At 42.0% G+C, this 26,893-nt stretch overlaps 1 protein-coding gene across 1 annotated transcript in view; it reads right to left on the bottom strand.

Moving 5' to 3' along the window:
- Window positions 1–26,893, bottom strand: part of PHACTR4 (phosphatase and actin regulator 4) — a 149,235-nt gene that overhangs the window by 99,993 nt on the left and 22,349 nt on the right. The window contains exon 2 of the mRNA XM_008067095.2: window positions 4,036–4,089. Coding sequence (XP_008065286.2) covers window positions 4,036–4,051 — 16 coding nt within the window. The 5' untranslated portion in view covers window positions 4,052–4,089. The remainder of the gene's footprint in view (window positions 1–4,035; window positions 4,090–26,893) is intronic.

Below are 26,893 nucleotides of genomic sequence, written 5' to 3'. Positions count from 1 at the left end.
AAAAAAAAAAAAAAAAAAATAGCCCAGCATAGTGGCACATTTTGAGCCAAGAAGTTGATGTCAAGGCAGCAATGAGATATGACTGTACTACTGCACCCCAGCCAGGGCGACAGAGTGAGACTCTGACTCAAAAAAAAAAAAAAGGTCAAGCATGGTGGCTCAAGCCTCTAATCCTAGCACTTTGAGAGGCCGAGGTGAGGGAACTACCTAAGCCCAAGGATTTGAGACCAGCCTGGGCAACTTGGTGAGACCTCATCTCTACAATAAATCAAAAAATTAGCCAGGCGTGGTGGTACATGCCTGTAGTTCCAGCTACTTGGAAGACTGAGCCGGAAGGACCACCTGAGCCCAGCAGGTTGACACCTGAGTGGCTGTGAGAGTGCCACTGCACTCCAGCCTGGGCGATGAAGTGAGACTCCAACTCAAGAAAAAAAAAAACCCAAGGTCCTAATAAATTATCTAGGTTCACTGACCTCACAAAGTTTAAAACAGCAAGACAAAAAATATTAGTCTGAGGTATCTGATTACTGGTACCAATAGCCTAAAGAGCCTAACCTAAGTCATCAATGGCAGTTGAGCAAGAGCAGAATGTAAACTTGCCAGTACTTTTACTATACTTCCTCAAGCTGCACTAGTATAAAAAGGGATTCAGACTTCATTCCACATGATGAAGAGTCAGAAAATACCTCATCAAATTCTTCCTCCAGCATGCTATGGTTAAACAAATGAAGTCTATGATTCTTTTTTCTTTTTTTGCTGATACATATTTTTAAAGGAAAAGTACTTTCTAACTAGTCTCCCTAGTCTACAATACAGTTTTAAAAAATCTGATATCCTGGCCGGGCATGGTGACTCAGTCTGTAATCCCAGCATTTTGGGAGATAGAGGCAAGAGGCTTGGCTGAGCCCGTGGGTTTGAGACCAGCCTGGGCAACTTGGTAAGACCTCGTCTTTACAATAAATTACAAAAAACTAGCTGGACGTGGTAGTGTGCGTCTATAGTTCCAGCTACTTGGAAGGCTGAGGTGGAAGGATCGCCTAAGTCCATCAGGTGGAGGCTGCAGTGGCTGTGAGCGTGCCACTGCACTCCAGCCTGGGCAACAAGAATGACACTCCAACTCCATAAAAATAAAAAAACCTGATATCCTAACATGTATGTCTCATTTTGAAATTAAGAGTCAATAAGGGCCAGGCGCAATGGCTCACACCTATAATCCCAGCACTTTTGGAGGCTGAGGTGAGAGGATTGCCTGAGCCCGTGGGTTTGAGACCAGCCTGGGCAACGTGGAGAGACCTCATCTCAGTAATAAATCAAAAATTAGTCTGGCGTGGTAGCATGAGCCTGTAGTTCTAACTACTTGGAAGGCTGAAGTGGAAAGATTGCTGGAGTCCAGCAGGTCGAGGCTGAGGTGGCTATGAGCATGCCACTGCACTTAGCCTGGGTGATAGAGTGAGATTCCAACTCAAAAAAATAACGAGTCAATAAGAAAATAGGGTCAGGTGTGGTGGAGTGTGCCTGAATCCCAGCTACCTGGAAGGCTGAGGCAGGAAAATTGCTTGGGCCCAGGAGTTCTGGCACACTATTACCACATAGCCACTATTTTCAAGCCTGGGCAACACAGTGACACCCTGTCTCTTAATAAAAAACAAAAATAGGGTTCAGTACACAGTAAATTACTGTGTAGTCTAAAAGGCAGATATCAAACCTTTGTGTATCCAGATTTATATTCCATTAGTCATGTTGCTAGATAAAATATACCAAGCAAAACATAATTAGGAATATTACACATATCTGTTACTAAGTTACCTTTCATTGGCCAAGTATCTTTTTTTTTTTTTTTTTTTGAGTTGGAGTCTCACTCTGTCACCCAGCCTCGACCTGCTGGACTCCGAGATCCTTCTGCCTCAGCCTTCCAAGTAGCTGGAACTACAGGCGCGTGCTACCACACCCAGCTAATTTTTTTATTTATTTATTGTAGAGATGAGGTCTCACCAAGTTGTCCAGGTGGGTCTCGAACCCACAGGCTCAGGCAATGCACTCACCTCAACCTCCCAAAGCACAGGATTACAGGTTGAGCCACCGAGCCCGGCTCATTGGCCAAGTATTAATGAAACACTACAAAGAACATTTGTTTCTGAAATAATAGCAGACCTACATTTCCAACCAAAATAGAAGTATACACAAGTTACTGGGTGATCAAGATCAACTTAAAATTTCTCATTTTAACTTGCCAAATGATTCTTCATTTTATTTAGGGTAACTAACATTCTAGAGCAGTGGGTCTCAAAGCATGGTCTAAGGACCTCTGGGGATACCTGACACTCTTTCAAAAGGTCTGTATGGTTAGGACTATATTTTTATTTTTTATTTATTTTTATTTTATTTTAATTTTTGAGTCAGAGTCTCACTCTGTCACCCAGGTTGGAGTGCAGCGACATGCTCATGGCTACCGCTGCCTCGACCTGCTGGGCTCAGGTGATTCTTCCACCTCAGTCTTCCAAGTAGCTGGAATCACAGGCGTGCGTCACCACACCCAGCTCATTTTATGACTTACTATAGAGATGAGGTCTTGCCATGCTGCTCAGGTTGGTCTTGGACCCCAGAGCTGAGGCAATCCTCTCGCAACTGCCTCCCAAAGTGCTGGGATTACAGGCATGAACCACCACACCTGGCTAGGTTAGGATTATATTTTTAAACAATTTCCCCACTACTACCGAAGTCTCACTCTGTTGTCCAGGCTGGAGTGCACTGCACGCTCACAGCCACCGCAGCCTCAAACTGCTAGGTTTAGGTGATCCTTCCACTTCAGTCTTCCAAGTAGCTGGAAGTACAGGAGCACACCACCTTGCCAGGCTAATTTTTTTGATTTATTATAGATATGAGGTCTCGTCAAGTTGCCCAAGCTGGTCTCAAATCCCTGGGATCAGGCAATTCTCTCACTTCTACCTCCCAAAGTGCTGGGATTATAGGCGTGAGCCACCATGCCCAGCATTTTTAAACAATTTTTTAAAGTGATACATAATAGATGTGCAGAGCTTTGGAGTATATATGATAATTTAATACATTCATAACTTGTAAAGATCAAGTCAACGTACTTGAGATATTCATCTTCTTAAATATTTGCCTTCTCTTTTATGCTAGAAATATTCAAATTATTCTCTTCTAGCTATTTTGACATATATAATAGAACTTTTTTTTTTTTTTGAGTTGGAGTCTCACTCTGCTGTGCAGGCTAGAGTGCAGTGGCATGCTCATGGCCACTGCAGCCTTGACGTGCTGAGCTCAGGTGATCCTTCTGCCTCAGCCTTCCAAGCAGCTGGAACTATAGGCACGTGCCACCATGCCCGGCTAATTTTTTTATCTATTGTAGAGATGAGGTCTCACCAAGTTGCCTTGGCTGGTCTGGAACCCGTGTGCTCAGGCAATCTTCTCACCTCAGCCTCCCAAGTACTGGGATTATAGGTATGAGCCACCACATCTGGCCTAGAACTATTTTTTAAATAATATTTCTAAGATGTTATTTTCATTTTCACTGTCATTATCTCCCATCTATATGGTGATCTTTCTTCCACATACCACTGCAAGGTAGGTGATTACACAGAGACAGAATGGAGAAGGAGATATGTGAATCTAGTAGTCTTCTATAACCAGACATTAGTGGTTTGCTAAAACGTAAAACACTCTTCTCACTAATTTTTTTTTTTTGGAGGGGAGCTATTTCTTAAAAACGTTTTGAGAAACATAATGGGTTTATCAATGCCATTTTAAAACAAATTAATGCTTTAAAAATTTATCAGGTTTAATTTATAATATAGAAAATTTCATAGATATAAGTCAAACAAACAAAAAGGTCATTGGGGCCTTTGATAATCGTTAAAGTGTTTACTTGAATCCTGAGAGCAACAAGTTTGAGAACCACTATGTAGACAGCAGCATACTGAACATTAAAAAAAAAAACTTGCTTTCCAAGTTTTTAATGGAGATGAGGATAAAATACAAATATCATTTACTAAGAAAAATGCAGGTGATACTTACCAAATGGGTCTTCCATGCCACTTTTAACCAGTTTAGGGAGGTGCGATATAGTTTCTAAAAAGAGAAAAAGGTAAATGATATACTTAAAACATAAAATCTATCACTTTTTATTTATTTACTTTTTTTGAGTTGGAGTCTCACTCTGTCACCCAGGCTGTAGTGAAGTGGCACGCTCATGGCCACTGCAGCCTCGACCTGATGAGCTCAGGCGATATTTCCACCTTAGCCTTCCAAGCAGCTGGGACTACAGGTGCGTGCCACCATGTCCAGTTAATTTTTTGATTTATTGTAGAGATATGGTCTCGACAAGTTGCTCAGGCTTGTCTTGAACCCCTGAACTCAGGCAATCCTCTCGCCTCTGCCTCCTAAAGTGCTGGGATTACAGGCTTGCCACCATGCCTTTTTTTAAAATCCCAATTCAGTAACACTGATTATAGTTTAAAACTGGAACATTATAGAAATGTACAACTTATTTTTTTGAGATGGGATCTTACTATGTTGTCCTGGCTAAATTCAAACTCGTGGGCTCAAGTAATCGTCTCGCCTCAGCCTCTCAAGTAGGGGGGACTACAAGCAGCTTCCAGACCTTGAACTTCGCAGCCCCAATAACTGTAAGAAATAAATTTCTTTTCTTAATAAATGACCCAGTCTGTGGTATTGCTACAGCAGCACAAAATAAACTAAGACAGAGCGAAAACAGTAACTACAATGACAATAGTATTAAACAGCTATTGCTAAGACCAATTAGTGCTCTACTAAAAGACAAAAAGATGAGAATGATGAACAGCCAAATATGAAAGCCACAGAACCCCTTGGTAACTTACAAACAGGCTCTTTTCTCCTGCAGCAGGAGGAGAGAAAAGGCTGATGACCAGGTCCAGGAATTAATAATCAAAGTAGCCCAGCTCCAAAGAAGGTTAACTGTCAACCAAGGGAGGTATGTTCTTATACCAATTTCAGGGTTCTAATTTGGAAAGAATGAGACTCTAATAGATGAGATGGAGACATTTAAGTTGATGCCCCTCCAACATCTCAGTACTCAGATACTGCTTACCTCCCTGACACTGCAAAAGGAGTTCACTATCCCTATAAGAGCTAGCATTCTCCTCCCACATAAAGATAATATAGAGCAGTGGTCCCCAGCCTTTTTGGCACCAGGGACTGGTTTCATGGAAGACAATTTTTCCACAGACCAGAGATGGGGAGGGGTTGGGAGTGGTGGGGATCATCAGGTATTAGATTCCTAATGGTCCATGGCCCAGGGACCCCTGATATATTTGCCTTCTCATCTCACCCACCAAAAACCATCCCCTCAGGATCTGCCACCATACCCCCTAGCCAGCAGGCCTTTAACTTGTAGTAAATAGGTCACAGCATAATCCAGCCCAGATGTGCTGGGCCTGATAAGATCAGAAAGGAACTGTAACCTACACGAGCTACACGACCTAGTCAGCATGTACTGTCAAGAGCCAGAGGAGTACACATGCAACCAAGCTCTGACAGTGCTTAAACATATCAGCACTTGAACAGAATATAATATTGGAAAAAAGGGAGAGGTTACCAACCATTCTCTGGACATACAGGATTTAACACCCTGGCAAAAAGCCCAGCATACAGTGTGAACTTACCACTACAATGGTAGAAGCTGGAAGAGTTCCTAGAAGCTGGAAGAGTGATAGCCCATACTAAGTGAAGTTGCAACACAATACTGCAGTGGCAAACAGGGCAGGAAGGAATTAAAAGGTTCAGGGAAGTAGGCATGCTGAAGTAGATGTATTACATCTAGTCAGAAAACCCATCAAAATATCATGTTCCTTGAAAAAGATGGGAAGATGCCACAAAAAAGTGCTAGGGAGGGGGCAATGGCATTACTAAGAAGTTTAATAGTTGTTCCTCTACAGGAGAGACTGTTACAAAACTAAGCTCCCTGATAGCAACAGCCAAGACAGGACACTGAAACAAAGGAGACCAGGTCGTGGTACTTAACTATTAAAAATGTGGACAAGCCGGGCTTGGTGGCTCAGCCTGTAATCCCGTGCCTTTGGGAGGCTGAGGTGAGTAGATTGCCTGAGCCCGCGGGTTCGAGACCCACCTGGGCAACTTAGCGAGACCTCATCTCTACAATAAATCAAAAAAATCAGCCGGGTGTGGTAGCGTGTGCCTATAGTTCCAGCTACTTGGAAGGCTGAGGCAGAAGGATCGCCAGAGCCCAGCAGGTCGAGGCTGCGGTGGCCGGGAGTGGCCACTGCACTCCAGTCTGGGCGACAGAGTGAGATTCCAACTCAAAAAAAAAAAAAAGTGTGGACAAAATTACCACAATGATCAGCAAGGTTACAGTGACAGTCAAAGAGACCTGACTCACAGAATAATGGAGACAGCTAACAGAACATGATGTCACTAGAGGAAAATAGATGAACAACCAGTAAGAGCACCCTCTATTTTAACATCAAAAGAAATGAAGGATGCAAGTTCAGGATTCTGAGGGCCTGCTACTGCAGGCACCTCAATAAAAAAAATCAGGATCCCATGTCCAGCTTCTGGACTTGAGCCCATTTCAGATCCTGAATGCACAGATTGAAGGAGGCCAGGTACCCAGGAGAAAGGATCCTAAAACACCATAGTAAAACAATTATCTGAGAAACCTGTGGGACTGAGAGACCTATGTGATCAGTAGGCCTCACAGCTCTGGTACATTTTGTAGTCACCATTTTGAAATTCCTTTAATTGTATCTGTAAATTCTGTAAGTGAAGTCTTATGGGAAAATGTAGCATGTCCTGAGGGATTGGAGCCTCAGCTCACATAAAATCACCTTCCTACCATCTTCCCAGGAAGGTCATTCACTTCATGTCCTCTCATCACTCCCTTTTCCTTCCTGGGCTGGCAGTGCCACAGTGCTTTGGTGAGCAATTCCAAGGGATCTCTCACCTACTCTCAATTTGTGTGCCCAGTATGCCTGGATTATGTAGTCGTTCTGCCTACAGCCGTTCACTCAGGTAACAGTAAACTGGGGAAAGGGGAACACTTTAATGTTTCGAAGACAGGTTGGCACTGGTACCTAGAGTCTGGAAGTGTCAACATGGACTTATAAGGATCAGAAAATAAATGAAGTCCTGGTCAATATTTAGCTCGCAGTAAGTTTCCCTCTTGATGGTAATTCCCCTGGTCCCTGAATGTAAAACTGAAATAGACATATTTGAAAATTTGTGTAATCCTCATTTTGGGTCCGTGGCCTATGAGAGAAGAGTTATCACACTGAGGATGACCAAGTAGAAGGAAGCCTCTAAAATTGTCCCACCCATCCAACAAAATAATAACTACAAAACAAAATAATATTATATCTCGGGGGTGTAGGAGGAGGGGAAGTAGCAGAAATTAGTGCCACAATCCTAAAGGATACAGGATTCACCAGAGTAGACCCCGTGAAACCAGACAAATCCTGGAAGAAGGTAGCAAATTACTGCAAACTTAATCTAATAGTAATAGGCTATTACTTAATCTAATCTAATAGTCACAACTATAGCTGCCGAGTCAGATGTGGTATCTTTGTTACAACAGATTAGCACAGGCTCAGAAGCATGGTAGGCAGTCAGTGACCGGAGGAGTAAGTTCTTTTTTATCACTAGCAGAAAACAGAATCAGAAACAATTCACATGTATATGGAACAGAATATAGCATATACAGACAGCACCAAAAAATGTATATACTTTTTTTTTTGAGTCAGAGTCTCACTCTGTCACCCAGGCTGGAGTGCAGTGGCATGCTCACGGCTACTGCAGGCTTGAACTGCTAGACTCAGGTGCTCCTTCCACCTAAGTCTTCCAAGTAGCTGGAACTACAGATGAGTGCCACCACACCTGGCTAATTTTTTGTTTTATTGTAGAGATGAGGTCTCACTACAGCCCAGGCTGGTCTCAAACCTGTGGGCTTAAACAATCCTCTCACCTCTGTTTCCCAAAGTGCTGGAATTATAAGCATGAGCCACCGTGCCAGGTTCTACACATTTTAAGAAAGGAAAAAACTGTATTAAAATTCTAATACTCAATATATACTGATAACAAAAGATGAATACAAGTCACATTTGACCTCTGCAATTAAAAGAGGTACTCAAAGTGGTTACCATCAGCATCCAGACACTTCTGATTATAGTGATCTACTGTAGGACTTGTTACTATGCAAGGCCTCCCAGACCTTCTCTTGTGCACATCATACACAGTACCATGCATCTCAAGCTTATCATGAATGCTTGCAATTGTAAAGCAAGTTGGAGGTTCTGTTGCATACTCACACCTCCATTGTCACTGCACTTCCACAACGTTCTCAAATTTCAAATACCACTTCAAAATGATCTTGCACTTCTCAAATGATGACTGTGTTTCTGCCATTTTCTTTGACTATCCTGCCTGATGCATAGTGACGCTAGTATTCATTTGAATAAAGTCATCTTTTGGTGGATGGCTTCCTTGTTACCGTTCTGCCCACTGTTCTTTTGCAGAGTATTCAATAAATCTGTTTTTCGACTCTAAAAAAATAAAAAATAAAATAAAATAAACCCACCTTTTGAGCGAACATCATACTACACATTGCTGTCATAATTCAATTAAACTTCGAAAAGTAATCCATAGATAACATCTCTTTAAATGTATATACATTTTTTTGGCACCACGGTATTTACAGGACTATGTCAATTTTGCCACTTTTGGACTTTGGTATAATATAGTCCTAAGAGATATGGATCATTTGGACTTCTTGTAGAATGTCACACTGAGTCACTATATTAATAATATCATGCTAATTAGGCCAGATGAGCAAGAGATGGATAGCACATTGGCGGTCTTGCCAAGATACACATTTCCCAGAAGTTGAGAGAGGAATGCTACAAAGACTCAGGTAACTATTATATCACTGAAATTTTTAGAGGCCCAGTTGTTAGGGACATGATAAGACATGACATTCAAATAAAGGCAAACAAGTAAATTATTCTATCTTCCACCAAGAAGAGGGAAGTATAACACCTAAGAACACAGCTCAGACTTTTATACTGGGTGACACAAGAAGTTGACAGTTTTCAGGGTAGGGCAAACCAGGAAAGGTCTCTAGATGTCAGCAGTGAGTCAAACAATCCTATGGTACTAGGGGCATCATGCAAACTGCAGTGAGAGAATCACTACGCAGATTCCAGAGCAGGCCATGCCATTTGCATTGAAAAACGGTATGCCTTTTGTAAACAACTCCTGGCATGCTACACATCACCTAGTGATGTGGAATACCTGACCGAAGACACCAAGTGATCACTTATTCAGAATCATCCATTATGAGCTGGGTTCTGTGAAACATACTAAGTCATGAGGCTCGGTGAACCCAGTAGCAATTCATTATGAGATGAAAATGATATATCTGGAATTAAGTAGAAGAAGGACCAGAAAGCCCAATCATAACTAGATAGCCCAAACCCTCAAACAATTCACCGATGCTACCCCTTCTACATACATCTTTTGCCATATGAGGGTACAAGCCAAAAACAGACAGTGGTGGCTGCACTACAGCCTAACCTGGGGGTGGTACTAAAAGATGGTGGTAAAGGAAAACCCTCCCAATGGGCAGAGCTCTAAGCAGTACACCTGAACATCTATTTTGTGTGGGCCAAGAAGTGGCTTGAGGTTAAAATACATGCAGACTCAGGCAAATGTCCTGACATGCTGGTCAGGGGCATGAAGGGGGAAAGACTGAAAAATTGGGACAAGAAGGTCTTGGCAGAGACATGTAGGAGGACACAGAAGTAGACACAAAGTGTAAAGATCTTTGTATCATATGTTAATGCTCATCAGAGAACATCTACCATAAAAGAAGCGCCAAACAACGAAGTAGACAAAAATGACTCAACCATATGATGTCAGCCATTATTTGTCATATTCTCCCCAGTGCCAACAAAAAAGGGCACATGAACAAAAGTAGCCAAGGTGGCAGAGATAGGCACTATGCATGGGCCAAACGGCATGAACTCCCATTTACTAAGGATGCTCTAGCTACTGATGCCACCAAAAGTCTTAAACAGTCAGCAACATAGACAAACATTAAACTCCCAATATGGCACTATCTTGTAAGAAAACCAAATAGTCACTAGATAGCAAGGTGACTATATTTGGCCTTTTCCACTCTGGAAAGGTGAACAATTCATTCTGGTAGGAACAGACATATAGTCTGGGTATAGGTTTGCCTCTCCTGTCCTCAGGACTAAGGTGAATATCACTACAGGAGATCTTAGGCAATGTTTGATCTCCCAGAAAGCATCATCCCACATAATACTAAGTTATGTTGGGGGATCTGTTTGGTAGTAAATTAAGTAGTACAGGACAGGCCAGGGCCATGGGATCTACTGGTGGTATACAGAACATCATCTAAAAGTTGCCTATTCAAAAGAACACAGGAATGGCTTGCTGAACGCACAGCTAAAGCACTAGCTCAACATAGAGGGTGCCATTCTCCAGAATGAAAAATATAAATTAAATCAAAGACCTCTATATGCCGCTATGCCTTAACAGAAAGAAAACATGGATCTGGGATATGGGAGGTAAAAACAAAATACCCTATTTATCATAAATCCCAAGGACCCACCTGGGGAATTTGTGTTTCCTATCCCCGAAACTCCAGGTTCTGCAGAGTTAAAGATCTTGGTCACTAAAAGAGGAACACTTCCACAGAAGAAACAAGGGCCCTAACACACAATAAGTGAGGGCCACCACCTGGACATATTAGAATCCTTGTAGCCAGGAATCGGCAGATAAGAAGAGGAATTACTATCATAGCAAGGTAACTGATCCTGATTGTCAGAAAGAAGTAGGGTTGCTGTTCCACACTGGGACAAAGAAGAACATGTTTGGAACCCAGATAATCTACTTGGATGCCTATTGATATTGCCTTCCCCAATTCTGACAGAGAAGCTGGAAACACTAGCCTGAGAAAAGCATGGTGACCAGTGGTTCAGATCCTGCAGGAATAAGGTTTGGGTCATTCCACCAAGTAAGCCATAGAGTGGCAAATATGCTAGCTGAGGGCAACGGAAATGTGGAATGAAGAGTGAGGAAAGCAGTTAATAATTATTCATTGTAACCTCCACAAAAGCTGCAGTGGCAGGAGCTACAGTTCACCATATTAACCTCCTTCTAAGTATCCTCCAGGAAGAGAGGCTGACCAGAATCCCAGAAGAGCTGCTCCTTGAACACATATAAAGAAAGAAGCAGATGAGAGGAATGAAAGTCAATATACAATATACCAAAACTTATGGGATGCAGAAATCAGTGCTTAGAAGAAAATTTATAGCTATAAATACCTGTATCAAAAAAGAAGAAAGATTTCAATTAACAACCTCCAGTACTGGAGGCTGGTTTTCTTTTTGAAAAACTTGCCCATGGCAGGTCTTTCTGCTAAGAATCTTCCTTTTTCTCTCTCTTCTTCTCACTAATAAACTCTGCTTTAAAGCTTAAAAAAAAAAGATACTGGAAAAAGGCTAGGCATAGTGGCTCAATGTCTGTGATACCAGTACTTTCGGAGACCCTGGCAGGAGGATCTCTTGAGGCCAGGAGTTCAAGACCAGCCTAGAAACATAGCAAGACTATCTCTAATAAAAAAATAAAAATAAAAAATAAAACTGAGAAAAGAGCAAGCTCAACCCAAAGAAAAGAAATAATAAGAATTAGAGTGAAGCCAGGCTCGGTGGCTCAGCCTGTAATCCCGTGCCTTGGGAGGCTGAGGTGAGTGGACTGCCCGAGCCCGCGGGTTCGCGACCTGCCTGGACAACTTGGCGAGACCTCATCTCTACAATAAACCAAAAAATTAGCCGGGGGTGGTAGCGCGTACCTGTAGTTCCAGCTACTTGGAAGGCTGAAGCGGAAGGATCGCCGGAGTCCAGCAGGTCGAGGCTGCAGTGGCTGGGAGTGGCCACTGCACTCCAGTCTGGGCGACAGAGTGAGACTCCAACTCAAAAAAAAAAAAAACTGCCCTATTTGCAAGTTAAGTGATTACTTATGCTAAAAACAAAAACAAAAACAAAAAAAACCCTAAGGAACCTACAAAAATGTTAATAGTAATAAGTAAAGTTAGAATAAGTGAATTTAGAAAAGTTACAGGATACAAAAACCAACTGCATTTTTATATACTAACAGCAAACAACTGGAAAATACAATTTTAAAAACTGTATTTAGAATAGCATCACAAAACATAAAATACATAGAAGTAAGTATAACAAAAGATATGCAGTACCTCCAAATTGACAACTACAAACACTACAGGCAGAAATAAAAAGATCAAAATAAATGGAGAGTTATGCAATGTTCATAGACTGGAACATTTCAAATTAAATAGAAGTTAATAGAGATAAAAATGAATTTAAACATTAGAATTTAAAAAATTAAAATGTTGATTCTTCCCAAATTGACCAATGAACACAATTCAATCCAATCAAAATTCTAGTAAAATATTTTGTAAAAAAATTGACAAGGTAGGCCAGGCATGGTGACTCATGCCTGTAATCCCAGCAGTTTGGGAGGTCAAGACAGGAGGATTGCTTGTACCCAGGAGCTGGAGACCAGCCTAGGCCACATAGCACCCTCTCTCTACAAAAAAACAGTATTAGCCAGGTGTAGTGGTGTGTGTATGTAGTTCCAGTTACTCGGGATGCTAAGGCAGAAGGATCGACTGAGCCCAGAAGGTAGAGGTCACTGAACTCCAGTCTGGGTGACATAAGTGAGACTTCAACTCAAAAAAAAAAAAAAAATAGTCAACAGGTACATGAAAAGATCCTTAACATCCTCAATGAGATAACACTTCATACCCATCACAACAGCTATAATAAATGAAAGAGAAATCAGCTGGGCGTGGTAGCGCATGCCTGTAATTCCGGTTACTTGGAAGGCTGAGACAGAAGGATCACCGGAGCCCAGCAGGTCGAAGCTGCGGTGGCCGGGAGCGGCCACTGCACTCCAGTCTGGGCGACAGAGTGAGACTCCAGCTCAAAAAATAAAATAAAATAAAATAAATGAAAGAGATAATAACAGGTGTCGACAAGGATGTAGAGAAACTGGAACTCTCATACACTACTGGTGAGAATTTCAAATGATACAGCAGATTTGGAAGAGTCTAACAGTTACCCAAAATGTTAAAAGTTGAGTTTGACATATGCTCTGGCAAGTCCACTCCTAGGTATATCCAAAAGAAATAAAAACATATATACACATAAAAATTTGTATACAAATGTTCATAGCAGCATCATTCGTAATGGCTAAAAAGTGAAAACCACCCAAATGTCTATCAACTGATCAATGGATAAACAAAATGAATACAACACAATGTTGTTCAGCAATAAAAAGAAATGAAGTATTGATAAATGTTACAACATGGATAAACATTTAAAACTAAATGAAAGAAGCTAATCACATGGGACCACATACTGTATGATTTCATTTGCATGGAATATCCTACAGGCAAATCTATAGAGAGAGAAAGTAAGTTTATGGTGGTCTATGATTAGAGGGGATTGGGAGATTGAGGAGTGAGAACTAGGGAACAGGGTTTTTTGGGGGTATTAAAATGTTCTAAAATTAATTAGGGTGACGGTTGTACAACTTATAAATATACTAAAAACCACTGAATTGAGCCGGGCTCGGTGGCTCAGCCTGTAATCCTGCGCCTTGGGAGGCCGAGGTGAGTGAATTGCCTGAGCCCGCGGGTTCGAGACCCGCCTGGGCAACTTGGCGAGACCTCATCTCTACAATAAATCAAAAATTAGCCAGGCGTGGTAGCGCACGCCTGTAGTTCCAGCTACTTGGAAGGTTGAGGCAGAAGGATCACTGGAGCGGCCACTGCACTCCAGTCTGGGCGACGGAGTAAGACTCCAACTCAAAAACAAAAAAACAAAAAAACACTGAATTGTACCTTTTAGATGGGTAAATTGTATGGTATGTAAAGTATATTTCAATAATGCTGTTTTTCTTAAAAAGCAGTAGATCTGAGCAATACAAGAAAGAGTACACTATGGCAGCATGGTGTTACACTGGCTAGACCCCCTTCAAGGAATGGTCTGTTGCCCCAAACTGCTGGTACTGCTGTTGCATTCAATTGACAGCCTTCAACTGTCAATTCCTTCAGGGATCACCTCAGGTTTGAAGAGCTGCCTTTTCAAGGGTCCACACGTAATCAAAACCAGGGATAAGCCCAGCCATGACAGCACAACATGGGACAATTCTAAAAAGTCATTTTAGCTCCAGAACTCCCTGTGGGGTCTACTAAGGCTGTTGCTCTATTGCAGTACGAACTCTCCCTCTGCCCAAATACTGCTGCTCCCTTTCTCTTCCTTCCACAAGGTGTTGACTCCAACGGCACTTCCTAATAAGCATTCTTCACACTAAACTATCAGAGTCAGCTTCAAAGAGAACCCAACTTAGCACAGTATTTCTTTAAGACTAGGATTTACAGCCAGGCACGGTGGCTCAAGCCTGTAATACCAGCACTTTGGGAGGCCAAGGTGAGAGGACTGTCTGAGCCCAGGAATTCAAGATCAGCCTGGGCAACATGGTGAGATCTCGTCTCTACAATAAATCAAACCATTAGCCAGGCATGGTAGCATGCCCCTGTAGTTTTGGCGACTTGGAAGGCTGAAGCAGAAGAACTGAGAGCCCAGCAGGTTGACGCTGGGGTGGCCATGAGTGTGCCACTGCACTCCAGCCCGGGTGACCCAACTCCAATTCAAAAAAGAACAGGACTTACACTGACAGTTTGACAGCCATCTGATACTTTCCAGTTCTAATACTAAGCTATCAAAATCACAGACTGCAATATTCCAGTACCACATAGTCCTTTCACATGTGTTCTAAGGGGATCTTATAGATCTCTAATTTCTTTTCTTTTCTTTTTTTTTGAGTTGGAGTCTCACTCTGTCACCCAGACTGGAGTGCAGTGGCCCCTCCCGGCCACTGCAGCCTCGACCTGCTGGGCTCTGGTGATCCTTCTGCCTCAGCCTTCCAAGTAGCTGGAACTACAGGCATGCGCTACCATGCCCGGCTAGTTTTTGATTTATTGTAGAGATGAGGTCTCGCCAAGTTGCCCAGGCGGGTCTCGAACCCTCAGGCTCAGGCAATCCACTCACCTCAGCCTCCCAAAGGCACGGGATTATAGGCTGAGCCACCGAGCCCGGCTTATGACCTCTAATTTCTATAGTAGATTTACTGAATTCCTCCACCAAACACACAGTACTTATTTACTTCCTTTGAATGATGCTATTATAAAGTGGCTCTAAAATCATTTAATGCTACCTATCACGATATTGTACAGTACTATTGAAATTAAGCTGGCAAATGCTAGTCACAGTGGCCCATGCTTATAAATCCTAGCACTCTGTGAGGTCTAAGTGGGAAGATCTCTTTAGGCCAGAAGTTCTAGACCACCCTGGAAAACATATTGAGATCCTGTTTCTACAAAAAGTTAAAAATAAATCAGAAGTGGCGGCATGCATCTATAGTCCCAGCTGCTCAGGAAGTTGAGGTGGAAGGATCGCTTAAGACCAGGAGGTCAGCCAAACTTGGTGGCTCAGCCTGTAATCCCACACCTTGGGAGGCTGAGGTGAGTAGATTGCCTGAGCCCGTGGATTTGTGACCCGCCTGGGCAACTTGGTGAGACCTCATCTCTACAATAAATCAAAAATTAGCCGGGTGTGGTAGTACGTGCCTGTAGTTCCAGCTACTTGGAAGGTAGAGGTGGAAGGATCGCTGGAGCTCAGCAGGTCAAGGCTGCGGTGGCCAGGAGTGGCCACTGCACTCCAGTCTGGGCGACAGAGTGAGAGTCCAACTCAAAAAAAGGACCAGGAGGTCAAGGCTCCAGTCTCTAGGTGACAGAGCAAGATTGTCTCAAAGAAATTAAGTTGGTGTTGATCTCAACTTGGTTGTCCTTAAGTAAGATATTAATTGTAAAAATCAGAGCAACCAATAAGAAAACAGACTAGCTCGGAAGCCAAATCAGTAAAGTGTTAACATTCAAAGAATAAGTATAGAAGGCATTTGAGATACACCCAGCAGAAAATAATCTCATTCCATGTGAAACTGTAAAAGACACAACTCTTACAGAAAAAAAAAGAGGCATTAGAGAAAATAAGGGATTAATATGGACTACAGTCATTAGAAGCCTAAGCAAAGTATGTCCAGTTGTGCAAACAAAGCTCCATTCAACCTCTCATGCTAACAGACCTGAGGTCAGCACTGTTTCATATGTAGGTAGCACTGAATAAATATCTGATAAATAAGTGAAATAGCAATAATAATGAAGAATTAAAAAATCTAAAGAGTGTTAATTAAAATAACAGAATTTACTGGCAGATTGAAAAGGCAGAATCAATAGTACCTCAACTGTTAATCAAATTATCACTATTATCACTAGAAAATCAGAGAGATGATCCTAGGTTAGCTGACGCAAAGTTTCAATTAACAAAATACCTCTTTTTTTCTTCTCTCTCTCTTTTTTTTTTTTTATTGAGTTGGGTCTCACTCTGTTGTCCAGGCTGGAGTGCAGTGGCATGATCATGGCTCACCACAGCCTGGACCTCCTGGGTTCAGGCAATACTTCCGCTTTGGCATACCATCCTCCCACTACCAGTAGCTGGTACAACAGGTACAGGTCACCATGCCGGGCTGACTTTTTGATTTTGTGTAGAGACAAGGTCTCACTATGCTGCCCTGGCTGGTCTCAAAAGTGCTAGGATTACAAGTGTGAGTCACTGCGCCCAGGTAAAACACCTCTGGTCTGAGAGAATCACAAACAGAAGGGTGACTTGCTGGAAGAACCTTGTGTAGTCACTCTCTGCAGAACAGAAGCCAACTTTATGTCTCCACCTAATTGAATTCCTGTGCAAGACAGAAATTAGTCCTACACAAGATAAAAATAGTCTTACAGCTCTGTAACCACCCATTTGCAGATGATGTCCAAGTCTATAAGTTCATAAGTTCAGTCTAGATCTCTCTCAGAAACTCGTAAAAGCAAAAGCTCTTTGAACTGCTTATAGTGCCCTATGACCAAGTTCACACTTTCTCATTGTGTTCAAGTACTCTCCCTCTCCCAACTCCAGGCAGTTAAGCCTCCTTGCTGTTTGAATCTGCCAGGCATGCTCAGGGTCTCTACACTGGAATGTTCTAAGTCTTCAATTCTTAGGTCTTTGGTCAAATGCTACCCTTTCAGTGAAGCCTTCCTCATGACCCTACTTTGAATTGCAATCAGTTCAGCCCAACCCTGCTTTATCTTTTTTTTCCAGCTTTATATTTCTCAGAGCACTTATCTTCTAACATACTATACATATTTACTTTTTTTTTTTCTTTGAGTCAGAGTCTCATTCTGTTGCCCAGGCTGGAGTACACTGGCACAATCACTTCAGCCTCAACCTCCTAGGCTCAGATGATCCTTCTACCTCAGCCTCCTGAGTAGCTGGGACTACAGGTACATGTCACCACTTCTGGCTAATTTTTTTATTTTTAGTAGGGACAAGGTCTCGCTATGTTGCCTAGGCTGGTCTCGAACTCCTGGGCTCAAGCAATTCTCTTGCCTCAGTCTCCCAAAAGTGCTGGAATTCCAGGTGTGAGCCACCACATGGCCCTTAAATTTATTTTTTTTATTTTATCATCTTCTATCACTAAAATATAAGCTCTTTCAGGATAGGTATTTTGCCTGTTTTGATCACTGCTGTGTCTTCAACACCTAAAATAGTCCCTGGAAAACAGGAAATGCCCAATAACTATTTTTGCATGAATGAGCTCCAAATTCACATGTCCAACTCACTAACATGTCCTCTTAGATATCTGCAAACCTCTGTTCAACATGCACAACTCATTATCTGTCTTCTACTCATCCTTACTCCATCCTCTTCCTGCTCCTTCCTAACTCATCACTATCCACCTATCTGCCCAAATGAGAAAGCTTATCTTTTACTTCATATGAGTTATCTCCAAAACATATTTCAGGTTCATCTTCAGTGCCTGAAGATGCAACAGAATCCAAAATATTCTCACTTCCTCTAGACTGCTCCCCTCTATGTATCACAGTCTCAGTAACTGTTAAGTGCTCACTAAGCTAAGGGCTGTGGACCTCTGAAAGTTTTTATTTTCCACTTCAAGTGAGATAGTCTCTCTTTACCAGAAACCTCCTCCCCCTCCTGACATGTGGCAGAGCCCCAGGACTTGGCCCTTAATCTCATCTCTCCATTTTCTTCACTCCTCTCCTCCCTAGATGATTGGCATTGTGGTTGAAACAGTCCATACACTGCAGGACATTTAGCAACCCTCACTTACCATTCTAGCCAATTCAATGCCCATTGGCTCCTCAGTTATTAGGACATCCAAAATCAGCCCTCTAAATCTCTAACTTCCTCCAAGAGAAGCAATAACACCCCAAATATGAACCCTGACTAGTAATCTCATCCAATTCTACAATTTTAAATACCTTATAAACACTGATCATATGAATAAATTCATATTTCTAGACTGAACCTCTCCCCTAAACTTCTGACTGATATAACCACAGCCTACTCAATTATCTCTATATGAAAAATATAATAAGATTCACAAAGATATCATGTTTAAAAAAATAAATTCTTGTTGGGTGCAGTGGCTCATGCCTGTAATCAAAGCATTTTGGGAAGCTGAAGCAGGAAGATTGCTTGAGCTTGGGAGTTCAAGACCAGTCTAGGCAACACAGTAAGGCCTGTCTCCACAAAAAAATAGAAAAATCAGCCAGGTGTGGTGGTACACACCCAGTTACTAGGGAGGCTGAGGTAGAAGGATTGCCTGAGCCCAGGAGGCCAAAGCTGCAGTGAACTGTGATTGTGCCACTGCACTTCAGCCTCAGCAACAGAGTGAAACTCGACTCAAAAATAAAAATAAAAATAAGCCGGGCTCGGTGGCTCAGCCTGTAATCTCGCACCTTTGGGAGGCTGAGGTGAGTGGATTGCCTGAGCCCGTGGGTTCGAGACCCACCTGGGCAACTTGGCGAGACCTTATCTCTAAAATAAATAAAAAATTAGCCGGGCGTGGTAGCGCGCGCCTGTAATTCCTGCTACTTGGAAGGCTGAGGCGGAAGGATCGCCGGAGCCCAGCAGGTCGAGGCTGCGGTGGCCGGGAGCGGCCACTGCACTCCAGTCTGGGCAACAGAGTGAGACTCCAACTCAAAAAAATAAAAAAATAAATAAAAATAAATTTAAAAACTAAAATAAAATAACTGATTCTCAATTCCCTATTCCCAATTTCTTCCTCTCCCAGTATTCCCTATTTAATGAGTAGGACAACAGATGGAGAGCACTTACAAAAATAGCAGGTACGAGTGTTAGCTGTTATTTTGTATCATCATTATCATAATTTCAGTAAATGGCAACTTAAGTTTTCCAGTAGCTCAAGACAAAAACCTTGGTGTCAGCCTTGATTCTTCTCTTTTTCTCACATCTACATCCAAGTCATTACCAAGTCTTACTGCTTCTGCCTTCAAAACATATCCATCATAATTTAACCACTTCTCTCCATAGTGCAAGCTATCACCACCCTTTACTAGACTAGTACAAGCAACCCCTAATTGGCCTCCTTTCTATTCTGTTATTCTTAGAGCAGCCTGTGTGATCTTATTAAAAAGTAATGCAGATCAATTTCTCTATTACATCTGAAAATAACTCCAAATTTCTTACCATGGCCTATAAGATCCTACATGGCCTGGCCCCTGACTACCCTACTAACTTCCTTGCCTACTACTCTTGCTCACTCTGTCCCAGCCAAAGTGATCTCACTACTGTTTCTGCAACACAGCAAGCTTATTCCTATCCCAGGGTTGGCAGTTGTTCAGTCAGCCTGGAATACTTTTTCCAGAAACTACATCATGATTTCCTCCTTTACTTCAGATGATAACTCAAAAGTGACTTCCTCAGAGGTGCCTTTCCCTGACTATCCTGTCTAAAATAACACTCTTTTCTATCATATTCAATCCCTTTACGCTGTTTTATTTTTATTTTTAATTTATCACAATCTGAAGGGATATTAACTAATTTATTTATAGATATGCTTACATAATTTCATACTGCAACTCTCGCAATCTAGAAAGTATTATTAGTTTATCTATTTTGTTCACTACCATATCCCTGCATTTAGAATGTGCACACAGTAGGTGCCAAAAAATACTGAATAAATAAATGAACACTAGCAGCAAATAGTACTACTTTGTCCAGGACCAACAAGAAATTAGTAGCCGGGCTCAGTGGCTCAGCCTGTAATCCCGTGCTTTGGGAGGCTGAGGTGAGCGGATTGCCTGAGCCTGCGGGTTCGAGACCCGCCTGGGCAACTTGGCGAGACCTCATCTCTACAATAAATCAAAAAATTAGCCGGGCGTGGTAGTGCGCGCCTGTAGTTCCAGCTACTTGGAAGGCTGAAGCGGAAGGATCGCCAGAGCCCAGCAGGTCGAGGCTGCAGTGGCCGGGAGCGGCCACTGCATTCCAGTCTGGGTGACAGAGTGAGACTCCAACTCAAAAAAAATAAAATAAAATAAAATAATGAAATTAGTAGAAATGGACTTAGGTGAGTATCCATGATGAGGTAAGTATCCATGATGTATTGGGGTAAAGAGAAAAACAAATGACCTAAAAGGAACAAGCAAGTTTCACTGGCAATGTGAATATTGGGTGAAATAAATCATCTTGTATCACTTAATACAGAGAAATACTAAACTCAAAAGGAAATATGTACATCAGGAATTTCATTTCAACACAAAAGTATTCATCACATTAAGTTAATAATAATTTTATATTTTATTTATTTGTTTGTTTGTTTGTTTTGAGTTGGAGTCTCAGTCTCACTCTGCTGCCCAGGCTAGAGTGCAGTGGCACGATCACAGCTCACCACAGCCTCAACCTTCTGGGCTCAGGTGATCATTCTGCATCAGCCTCCCAAGTAGCTGGGACTATAGGTCTGCACCACCACACCCAGCTAATTTATGTTTTTTGTAGAGATGAATTCTCAATATGTTGCCCAGGTTAGTCTCAAACTCCTGGGCTCCAGCAGTCCTCTCACCTTGATCTCCCAAAGTACTGTGATTACAGGTATGAGTCATTGTGTCCAGTCAAATTTATAATAATTTTAAAGGGGGCCAGGCACAATGGTTCAAGTCCATAGTCCTAGCAATTTGAGAGGCTGAGGTGGGAGGATCACCTGAGGCCAGGAGTTCGAGAACAGCCTGGGAAACATAGCAAGACCCTATCTGTACAAATGATAATAATTTTAGCCATTTTACTGTACTTAAATTAGAAATTTTGTTAGTTTTATAGCTAAAAGTTTATACCTACTTTTATGTTTATAATATCAACTTAACGATATAATAAAAATATTTTAAGCCAATATTGAGGATTAACAATAAAAATTTTCCTTTAAAAAGTATTACTTGGGTCAGGCTTGGAGGCTCAGACTGTAATCCCAGTACTTTGGGAGGCTGAGGCAAGTGGATTGCTGCAACCCATGGGTTCCAGATCAGCCCAGGCAACTTGGCAAGACTTCATCTTTACAATAAATCAAAAATTAGCTGGGCTTGGTAGCCCATGCCTATAGTTCCGGCTACTTGGAAGGCTGAGGCGGAAGGATCCCCGGGATCCAGCAGGTCGATGCTGGGGTGGCCATGAGTGTGCCACTGCACTCCAGCCTGGGTGACAGAGTGAGACTCCAACTCTAAACAAACAAACAAATAAATAAAAATATTACTTGGAACTATTACAGAAACAAAAAACTGAATGCTGTATGTTCTCACTCATATGTGGGACCTAAACATTGGGCATGCAAGCACAAAGGTAGGAACAACAGACGGTGGGCACTGCTAAAGGAGGAAGAGAGGGAGACAAGATAAGGGACAGACAGTCACTCACTGCTAAAGGAGGAAGAGAGGGAGACAAGATAAGGGACGGACAGTCACTCACTGGGTACCGTGTCCACTACCATAGGGAGAAAGGGCTCACTAGAAGCCCAAACTTCACCTTCATGCAATTTACTTATATAGCAAATCCTCACATGTACCCACAACTACAAAATAAATATTACTTGGATTTATGAAACTCTGTCCCTTTCTCAGGTCTTTCCTGGGTGTGAAAGAAAAGTAAAGGAAAAAGAAAAGAAATTCTGTTTTAGGAAAAAACTTATCACAACATTCCCCTGCTTCATAAACTTTTACTACCTAAAAGTTCAAAGTCCTTAACTTAATTTTCAGGATCCTGTGTGATTCAGTCTGACTCATCCCCTGCCAGCCAGTCTTCTCCATTGCCTATTATATGTTACTGAAACCAAACTATGTCCCATTTCCTGAATGGATCATATTCCTTCTCAACTGAGCCTTTGCACATGCTGTTCCCTTTACCTTTCAAAACTCTTTTTTTCTATTTATACAGCTAATTCCATCAGGTCTCAAGCTTAGCTAACATATCCTCCAGGATATCTTCTGTATTAGTTAGGGTTCTTCAAAGAAAAAGAATCAGTAGGATTAGCACAAAGATGTACTTTGTGTATGTATGTGTGTGTGTGTATAAATATTTATTTCAAGAAACTGTCTTATGTGACTGTGGGAGCTGTTACATCAGAAATCTGTAGGAGAAGCCACTAAGCTGCAAACTCTCAGGCAGCAGCTGAGTGTTAAGGCACAGAAAAGTTCTACCTCAGGGAAACCTCAGGTTTGTTCTTAAGGCCTTTAAATGGATTGAATGAGACCCACCCAGATTATCAAGTATAATCTTTACTTAAAGGCACCAGACTGTAGATTTTAATCACATCTACAAAATACCTTCACAGCAACACCTAGATTAGTATTTGATTGAATAATGAGTACTATAGCCTAACCAAGTTGACACATAAAACTAACCCACCACACCTTTACTGTACAAATTAATACAATCACTGTACCTATACAGCAGATCCCTTGACGCTGCACCAAAGCTAAAATATTGATGTTCCAGAAGCAGTGCTTTTGTGGCAATAGTTTTGTCAAACATAAGCAAAAATAAATTCTATGTTTATTATTAGAAATAAAGGTAGCAAACTTTCTAAATTCATATTCCTTGTAGATCCAGTAAAGTCAAACATAAAGTCAAAAATGCATCTCAAATCTATTCCCTCCTCTCTCTCCCCACAGCCACTCTGCCTTAATTCAGATCCTTATAACTCGGTGTCTGGGATTCCTTGACACTAATTTAATAATGGTTAACCCTTACTTAGTGCTTACCACACAATAGGTACTGTTTTTATTCGAATAACTCACTTGATCTTTTTAATTAAAAAATTTTTTTAAAAACACACTCATCAACAAGGTTACCTGTATAATGAACATTTGTATACTTAACCGTGAATTGTACCCCACATATTTAAAATTAAAAAGTCAATAATATGCCAAGTATCATGTTAGGTACTACACAAATGAGTGAGATTATGGTCTTTAACCTTAAGAAGCCAATATATTAGTAGAGGAATTTGAGATGGTCATGTAAACAATATGATATATGTACTAATGGAAACAGGTAGCAAAGAAAAGAGTTCTCTCTTTTTTAACTGCATGAGAAGTAAGGCTGAATTTCAGGTAATGCTAAAGCTCATCCAATTCCTTGATTTTAGTATTTTTTTTAAAGGATAGATTTTGGCTTTATCATGATTCTAAGCTTGATCTACATACACAATGTCTAAAACATCATCAAGATAATAAAATCGGCCAGGTGCGGTGGCTCAAGCCTGTAATCCAAGCACTTTGGGAGACCAAGGTGAGAGGATTGCCTGAGACCACAGGTTCAAGAACAGCGTGGGCAACTTGGGGAGACCTCATCTCTACAATTAAAGAAATTAGCCGGGTGTGATAGTGCATGCCTATAGTTCCAGCTACTTGGAAGGCTAAGGCAGAAAGATCGCCTGAGCCCAGTAGGTCGATGCTGGGGTGGCCATGAGTGTGCCACTGCACTCTAGCCCAACTCAAAAAAAAAAAGATAATGAAATCTAAATTTATATTGGCAGAGAAAGGACAATTAAATTGTCATTTCCATGTACTCCTTGTACTTGACTTAACAGTATATCACCAGAGAAGTAAACTAGATAAGAAACTAATAAGAGCTGGGCGCAGTGGTTCACGCCTCTAATGCCAGCACTTTGGGAGGTTGAGGTGAAAGGACTGCCAGAGCTCAGAAGTTTGAGACCAGCCTGGGCAACACGGCAAGACTTCGTCTCTACAATAAATAAAAAAATTAGCAGGGTATGGTGGTGTGCACCTGTAGTTCCAGCAACTTGTAAGGCTGGGGCGGAAGGATCGCCGGAGTCCAGCGGGTCGAGGCTGTGGTGGCCAGGAGCGTGCCACTGCACTCCAGTCTGGGCGACGGAGTGAGACTTCACTCAAAAAAACCAAAAAAAGCCTGTTCAAAAAAAGTTACACTTAAGAAAAGCTTACTTGTAAGTACAAATACTCAACATCTAGCATATCATTTAAGACTAAAGATTAAAAAATGAGACTAACTTCCTCTTTGAAGAAAAACTGTGACCTTCTCCTCCTAGTTAAACATAGTACTTATATTACAACTAAGCATGAACCAGCTCTTTAAGATAGAGTAATGGAGCTGGGCTCGGTGGCTCAGCTTGTAATTCGAGCGCTTTGGGAGGCTGAGGTGAGTGGATTGCCTCAGCCCGCTGGTTCGAGATCTGCCTGGGCAACTTGGGGAGACCTCATCTCTACAATAAATCAAAAAATTAGCCGGGTGTGGTAGCACGCGCCTGTAGTTCTAGCTACTTGGAAGGCTGAGGTGGAAGGATCACCGGAGCCCAGCAGGTCGAGGCTGCAATGGCTGGGAGCGGTCACTGCACTCCAGTCTGGGCGACAGTGAGACTCCAACTCAAAAAAAATAATAATAATTAGCCAGGCATGGTAGCGCGTGCCTGTAGCTCCAGCTACTTGGAAGGCTGAGGTGGAAGGATCACTGGAGCCCAGCAGGTCGAGGCTATGGTGGCTGGGAGCGGACAGAGTGAGACTCTAACTCAAAAAATAAAAAAATAAAAGAACTATAACAGAAAATTTATTGAAGTACAAGGTGCTAAAAAACATAAAAAGATGTCCAACCTGACTACTAATAAGGCATACAAATGGAACTAACTTCCTTTTTACAAGCAAATGTAAAATGAGTTTTGGGTTGGCTTTCCTTGCCTATCAGAGTGGCTAGAGATTTGAAGATTTAAAAATTCAGTATTAGTTGGGCTCGGTGGCTCAGCCTGTAATACCACGCCTTTGGGAGGCTGAGGTGAGTGGATTGCCTGAGCCCGCGGGTTCGAGACCCGCCTGGGCAGGCGAGCCCTCATCTCTACAATAAATCAAAAAAAAATTAGCCGGGCGTGGTAGCATGCGCCTGTAGTTCCAGCTACTTGGAAAGCTGAGGCGGAAGGATCGCCAGAGCCCAGTAGGTCGAGGCTGCGGTGGCCGGGAGTGGCTACTGCACTCCAGTCTGGGAGACAGTGAGACTCCAACTCAAAAAAAAAATTCAGTATTACCAGACAGATTTCCAGTGGAATTCTACAAAACATACAAGGAGGAGCTGATATCAATCCTATTGAAAGTATTACAGGGAGGGAGGGGCATACCTCATTTACAGGGGTACCTGCATGATCAATGTTTGTATACCTAACCCTGAATTGTACCCCATATCTTTACAATAAAAATTTTTTAAAAATGAAAGTATTACTAGCAATCGAGAAAGAGAACTCTCCACAGATCGTTTTATGAAGCTAATATCACACTAATACCCAAACCAGGCAAAGACCCAACAATGAAAGAGAACTACAGGCTAATGTCCCTGATGAACATAGATGTAAAAATTCTCAACACGATTCTAGCAAATCAGATCCAACAACACAACTCAAAAATTATCCACCATGATGACCGAGTAGGCTTCATTCCAGGAATGCGGGGCTGGTTTAACATCCGCAAGGCCATAAATGTAATTAAATACATCAACAGATGTACAAACAAGAACCACATGATTATATCACTAGACACAGAAAAGGCTTTTGACAAAATCCAACACCCATTCTTGATAAAAATCTTTGAACACCTAGGTAAAGACGGAGCATACCTCAAAATAGTAAAAGTCATCTACAATAAACCCACAGCCAGCATATTACTAAATGGACAGAAACTGGAAGCATTTTCCCTGAAAACCGGAAGAAGACAAGGTTGCCCGCTCTCATCCCTCATGTTCAACACAGTGTTGGAAGTCCTAGCTAGAGCAATCATTCAAGAGAAGGATATCAGGGGTATCCGAATAATAAAAGAGGATGTTAAGCTATCCCTCTTTGCAGACGATATGATTCTATACCTAGAAAATCCAAGAGAATCTGTCATAAACCTCTTTGCACTGATAAAGGACTTTGGCAAAGTCTCAGGGTATAAAATAAGTGTGCAAAAGACAATCGCATTTTAATACACCAACAACAAACAGGCAGAGAACCAAATAAAAAAGTACAATCCCATTCACAATAGCCACAAAAAAAGTGAAATACCTTGGCATCTTTCTAACTAGAAAAGTGAAAGACCTTTACAACAAAAACTAAAAAACAATGCTCAAGCCGGGCTCGGTGGCTCAGCCTGTAATCTCGTGCCTTTGGGAGGCTGAGGTGAGTGGATTGCCTGAGCCCGCAGGTTCGAGACCCGACTGGGCAACTTGGCGAGACCTCATCTCTACAATAAATCAAAAATTAGTCGGGCATGGTAGTGTGCACCTGTAGTTCCAACTACTTGTAAGGCTGAGGCGGAAGGATCGCCGGAGCCCAGCAGGTCGAGGTTGCAGTGGCCGGGAGCGGC

The sequence above is a fragment of the Carlito syrichta genome, unplaced genomic scaffold (assembly GCF_000164805.1).
Source record: "Carlito syrichta isolate Samal-C Ts95f unplaced genomic scaffold, Tarsius_syrichta-2.0.1 Scaffold309286, whole genome shotgun sequence".
NCBI classification, from domain to species: domain Eukaryota; kingdom Metazoa; phylum Chordata; class Mammalia; order Primates; family Tarsiidae; genus Carlito; species Carlito syrichta.
This window is presented reverse-complemented; position numbering and strand designations above follow the sequence as displayed.